The following is a 5157-nucleotide window of genomic DNA, read 5'->3' on the forward strand; positions in this document are numbered from 1 at the left end:
ACAAAAGTAAAGTATGACTCCCAAGTTTCCCAAAATATTTTACATACCAAAACATATCAGTACGTTTATGGAGGACTATTCTATAACTATTCTTTATACATAACTTAGATTCCTTGATGTGTAAATACACTACTGGACGTAAGATTGGAAATCGTTTTTTTTCTGACACTTTCATGTTTTGTGATAAAGTTTAGTCAACATTGGAGGTGTTTTCCATTCATTAAACAACAGTTTACTCAAATAGGTAGGCTAATCCACACTAAACGAGAGAGGGCATGCTGGGGTGAGAAGGAAAACATGAAAACAATATGACACAAACATATTTTTTTTAAATATATTTTTTTTACATATGACTTGTCATTCAAAACCCCAACCAATCGGAAACGAAAATGGTGATAAGGCTCAACCAATCAGAAGCAGAAGGTGGAGTGAGGGCTCCAAACTTCAAGTAAAGTTCCTCTATCGCCCAAACTCTGCACTCACTGTGAAGACTGCTGCGTCCAGAACTGTACCACCCCTGACAGGACAGGACAGGACGAAGAAAACAAACAAACAGAGAAAGGGAAAACAACGGAGTTTTAGTTGATGTTGTGAAGGAGTCTACCTACCATGGTTCAGCGTGCGTAAAATGCGCAATTGTTCTAGCTCATTATTTTCACTTGAAAAGTCGGAGACACTAAAAAATAAATAAACGACACTAAAGTATTTACACCGGATATAATCCTTTTGAGGCTGATCAAATGTTAAAAATGACCGCAGAGCATGACAAGTCCATCAGCGACCCACCGTGTAGCCCGGCGGGGACTACGAGCTCCATGTCGCAGGATGATTCCGACTCGGATGCGCCCTCGTCGCCAACTGGATCAGATGGATCACTCCTCGCTGGTATAGGAAAGAAACTGGACGGCGAGGATGATGACCGATTCCCAGCCTGCATACGTGACGCGGTGTCGCAGGTTCTCAAGGGATATGACTGGTCCCTCGTTCCCATGCCCGTTCGGGGAAATGGCTCGCTGAAAAATAAACCCCATGTCAAAAGACCGATGAACGCGTTCATGGTGTGGGCGCAAGCGGCGCGCAGAAAGCTGGCGGACCAATACCCTCATCTGCACAATGCGGAACTGAGCAAGACTTTGGGGAAGCTATGGCGGTAAGTAGGACCAAGTGGAAATGTTTATAACAAAAAATATATCATTTACATAGGCCTATCAAACAAAAACAAGTATACTTGATACAGTAAAATGTCTGAATCTGATTTTAAAGAGATGTGTCACTAAATAGAAACGAATTAGGTCATCACTCCAGTCACTATTCTGTGAAGTCTATGCAGTTTATCAATAGAAAACATGCACATTTTTGCAAAATTTAGAAAGAAAAACAGGGAGGAAAGTACATTTTTCCACTTTGGATAATTGTGGGCCTAATGACCAGAATTATCTTCCCTGTTTAAATAAGTCTACTTAAAAAAGTATATGGGTTTTATAATTAGGCCATTACAATGCACCAACTGAATAGTTCATTCACATGTTATGTTCACACTATTACCATAGCTTACTCTCAGAGAATGAGAAGCGGCCATTTGTGGAGGAAGCAGAGAGACTTCGGGTGCAGCACAAAAAAGACCATCCCGACTACAAGTACCAGCCTCGGCGTCGGAAGAGTGTGAAACCTGGGCAGAGTGACTCCGACTCTGGTGCAGAGCTGGGGAATCACATGTACAAGGCTGAACCAGGATTGTTGGCAGGCATAGCCGATGGACACCACCACCCTGAACATGCAGGTGAGTTGATGAGAAAGAATGTGTCAAAATAGCACAATTAATATCTTATGTAGTCAACAATTTGGATTTATGACGTCTAAAATGGCTAAGGACAGTCAATACTTTACAATGTCTGTTGATTTTTAGGAGCTAATTGTGCGGTAACTGCTAATAATATTTAGATTTTACAGAATGTCCCCAAAGCTTCATGACATTCTAAATTCAGTAATTTATTAAATGTGATCAAATGTGACTATATTTCGATCACTTGGACCATTCCCAAGTGTGGTGTTCAACACAGCTGACTTGTTTCTGTTTCACCATCCTCAAGGCCAACCCCACGGTCCACCCACACCCCCCACCACCCCCAAAACGGACCTGCACCACGGGGGCAAACTGGACATGAAGCACGAGGGACGGCGCCTGCTGGACAGCGGCCGACAGAACATCGACTTCAGCAACGTGGACATCTCCGAGCTCAGCACCGACGTCATCAGCAACATGGAGGCCTTCGACGTGCATGAGTTTGACCAGTATCTACCGCTCAACGGCCATGCCTCCACCGCTGGCGCAGGCGTGGACCACCACGGCCACCATGGACCAAACCCTGCATCTGGTGCTATCTCGTATACATCATACAGCCACGCCACAGCGAACGGTGCCGTTTGGAGCCGCAAGAGTGCCACCATGTCTGCCTCTTCCTCAACTTCTAGCGAGGCGGTCCCACAGCACCGGGCCCACATCAAGACGGAGCAGCTGAGCCCCAGCCACTACAGCGGCGACAGTCACTCTCACAGCTCCCCCTCCCACTCAGATTACTCCCACTCCTACACAGCCCAGACCTGCGTGACGTCATCCGCAGCTGCAGCTGCAGCCTCCTTCTCCAGTTCTCAGTGTGACTATACAGACCTCCAGAGTTCCAACTATTACAACCCCTACTCAGGCTATCCTTCCAGCCTGTACCAGTACCCTTACTTTCACTCCTCCAGAAGGGCGTACCACGGGAGCCCCATCCTCAACAGTTTGTCCATTCCCCCCACCCACAGTCCTCCCACCTCCAACTGGGACCAGCCGGTGTACACCACCCTATCCAGACCGTAGGTGACTGTTCATTACTCACCAGGGACGTGTTCATCAATATGTTTTGCAACGGACAACGAAGATGACCATTTCTTATTCGACAAGTCCAAGTAGTCCCTCCCCTTTTTGTTTGTTTGGTGCCCAATGAACACAACCCTGGTCTCATGGAAATGTGAGAACTGGAGGACGAGGATTGGAGGGTGCTCGGCTATCCCCGGGCCAATTTGAACATATCGAAGAAAAAATATCGAAGTGCCTGCTGATTTTATACAAACCGTTTTTGTTTTACCTTACCCATGGAGAGACAGAAAGACTGACTTTGACAAAGAAATCAAATCAAAGGCGAGCCAAAATTCCTCTGTGAGGAGTCGGAACCCCCCCCACACACACATCTAGTACAGCCACGCCTTCTTCAAGTTCAGGGTTGTGTTCATTAGGGCACACAATGGAAATGTTTTAAGATATATTGCAACGGAAAATGAGCTTTTCTTATTTCTTCTGTTTGGTGCATAATGAACACGACCCAGGTCTGCACATGTTGTTGTGTTGTGTGCACCGTTGAGACAGCAGCGTGTAGGCCTGCCACGTACTTGTGTAGGAGAGAGAGAGAGAATAACGCTTAGGCCCAAGTCCTTGGTGAAGCAGATGGAGAAACAGATACTTTTGGAATGAAGCTCTGGGATTAAGGATTTTTTCACAGGCTGAATCCCATATGGCACCCTATTCCCTATATAGTGCACTACTTTTAACCAGGGCCCATAGGGTCTGGTCAAGTAGTGCACTACAGTATGAGGCTGAGCTGTATAACTTAAAAATGCACACAGATATTTACATCAGTGGACCAGTCTTAATTCAGTTGTTCATTTGAATTCTTAAATGTTCATTTTGTTGTTATTTTGATGTTAGAAATGTCTTAAATATGTATTTATGTTCATCACATTATTTCCCGTGTCATTTCCAATGTCGTCGTTAAACACCAGTAACAAAGTAGGGGTCTATCACAGTGTTTGTTACATGGAAGTGGGTGGGTGCTGGATCTAAGTACAATAGAAATTCCATAACCCATTACTACATTTTATATCATCATTCCCTAGACGACCAATAATGAACATTGTCTCCATTCCAAGTTGCAGGAAAGCAAAGTGGGACCAATAGAATAGATCTATTTGAATATCACATGATGCAACAGATACCAATCGACCAATAGAATGCCACCTGATCCAACAGGTGCCTGGAAGCTATGCTTGACCAATTGCGATTAGTCATGATGTGGGGTTTAAGGAAGTGGGGTAAGATAACACCAGACACACTGAGTAATGCGTCAGCTGGACTCATGCAGACAGGACGACACACAGATGTGTGTGTGTTCGTGTGTGTGTTGTCCTAGGGGACCAAGCATGAACAAGTAAGGACAGAACAGTTGTTTTGATTGACTAAGCAGCATACTGTACTGTTATCTGAGCTCATCAGGGCCACCGAAAGCTTACAAAGAAAGACAGAGAGTCTTCTTATTCACTATGACAGAATGCATGTGAGAACGTTCATGTATGTGTTTTGGGTCAATTCCTCAGAAGTCATAAGGTGCCAATTCACTGTAACCCAGTTTACAATGAGCAGAACGTATTTGTGTCTTCTAATGCTTTATCATCATTTCCCAATTGGATTATTAACAAACTTCATGCAGCATACAGTACAATCAGTAATCCACACTACAGAATCAAATAATCTCTACGTAATCTTAATCTGGTGCCGTTTGTAACAGCCTCAATGTCTGTTCAGTGTGTCTTTGTACAGAGCACCATACTCTACTTTATGTCCACAGAATGCAGTGTTTTTCTTTATATTATCGCAGTGTATGTTTTTAATGACTAAGCTGTGAACTATGTCATCATCTATATTAACTAGGTCATCCACACGCCACAGCTAACCCATTTGCTGGCCGTTTCTCTGTAAAGAAATAAAAATGAACTTTTCTCATTGACTGACTGTGCCTTTTTTTTTTATGTAAATGTGATATTATGTGATAGGTTGAAGTTAGCCTGGTCCCAGATCTGTCTGTACTGTCTTGCCAATTCCTATTGTCATTGTTTGGCATGACATCACAATAGGATGATAGGATGATATATTTTCTCAACCTCCAGTAATGATGGATTCAGCTAAATAGGATCACGACCACAGAATAGGGTCACGACAACAGAATAGGGTCACGACAACAGAATAGGATCACGACAACAGAATAGGGTCACGACAACAGAATAGGGTCACGACAACAGAATAGGGTCACGACAACAGAATAGGATCACGACAACAGAATAGGA

At 43.9% G+C, this 5157-nt stretch overlaps 1 protein-coding gene across 1 annotated transcript; it reads left to right on the plus strand.

Moving 5' to 3' along the window:
* The first annotated feature begins 472 nt into the window (after positions 1–472).
* On the plus strand, positions 473–4820 carry LOC116359971 (transcription factor Sox-8). Its single transcript, XM_031814217.1, has 3 exons — positions 473–1150; positions 1551–1780; positions 2091–4820. Exons 1-3 carry the CDS (start codon positions 741–743, stop codon positions 2858–2860), a joined length of 1410 nt encoding a protein of 469 aa, XP_031670077.1. The 5' UTR covers positions 473–740; the 3' UTR covers positions 2861–4820.
* Positions 4821–5157: the final 337 nt, after the last annotated feature.

This window comes from Oncorhynchus kisutch, unplaced genomic scaffold, assembly GCF_002021735.2.
Source record: "Oncorhynchus kisutch isolate 150728-3 unplaced genomic scaffold, Okis_V2 Okis06b-Okis10b_hom, whole genome shotgun sequence".
NCBI lineage: Eukaryota > Metazoa > Chordata > Actinopteri > Salmoniformes > Salmonidae > Oncorhynchus > Oncorhynchus kisutch.

Coding starts and splice junctions, on each gene's coding strand:
- LOC116359971 (XM_031814217.1), top strand. CDS start 741: ATGTTAAAAATGACCGCAGAGCATGACAAGTCCATCAGCGACCCACCG. Junction 1,151..1,550: donor ACTTTGGGGAAGCTATGGCG/GTAAGTAGGACC, acceptor CTATTACCATAG/CTTACTCTCAGAGAATGAGA. Junction 1,781..2,090: donor CCACCACCCTGAACATGCAG/GTGAGTTGATGA, acceptor ACCATCCTCAAG/GCCAACCCCACGGTCCACCC.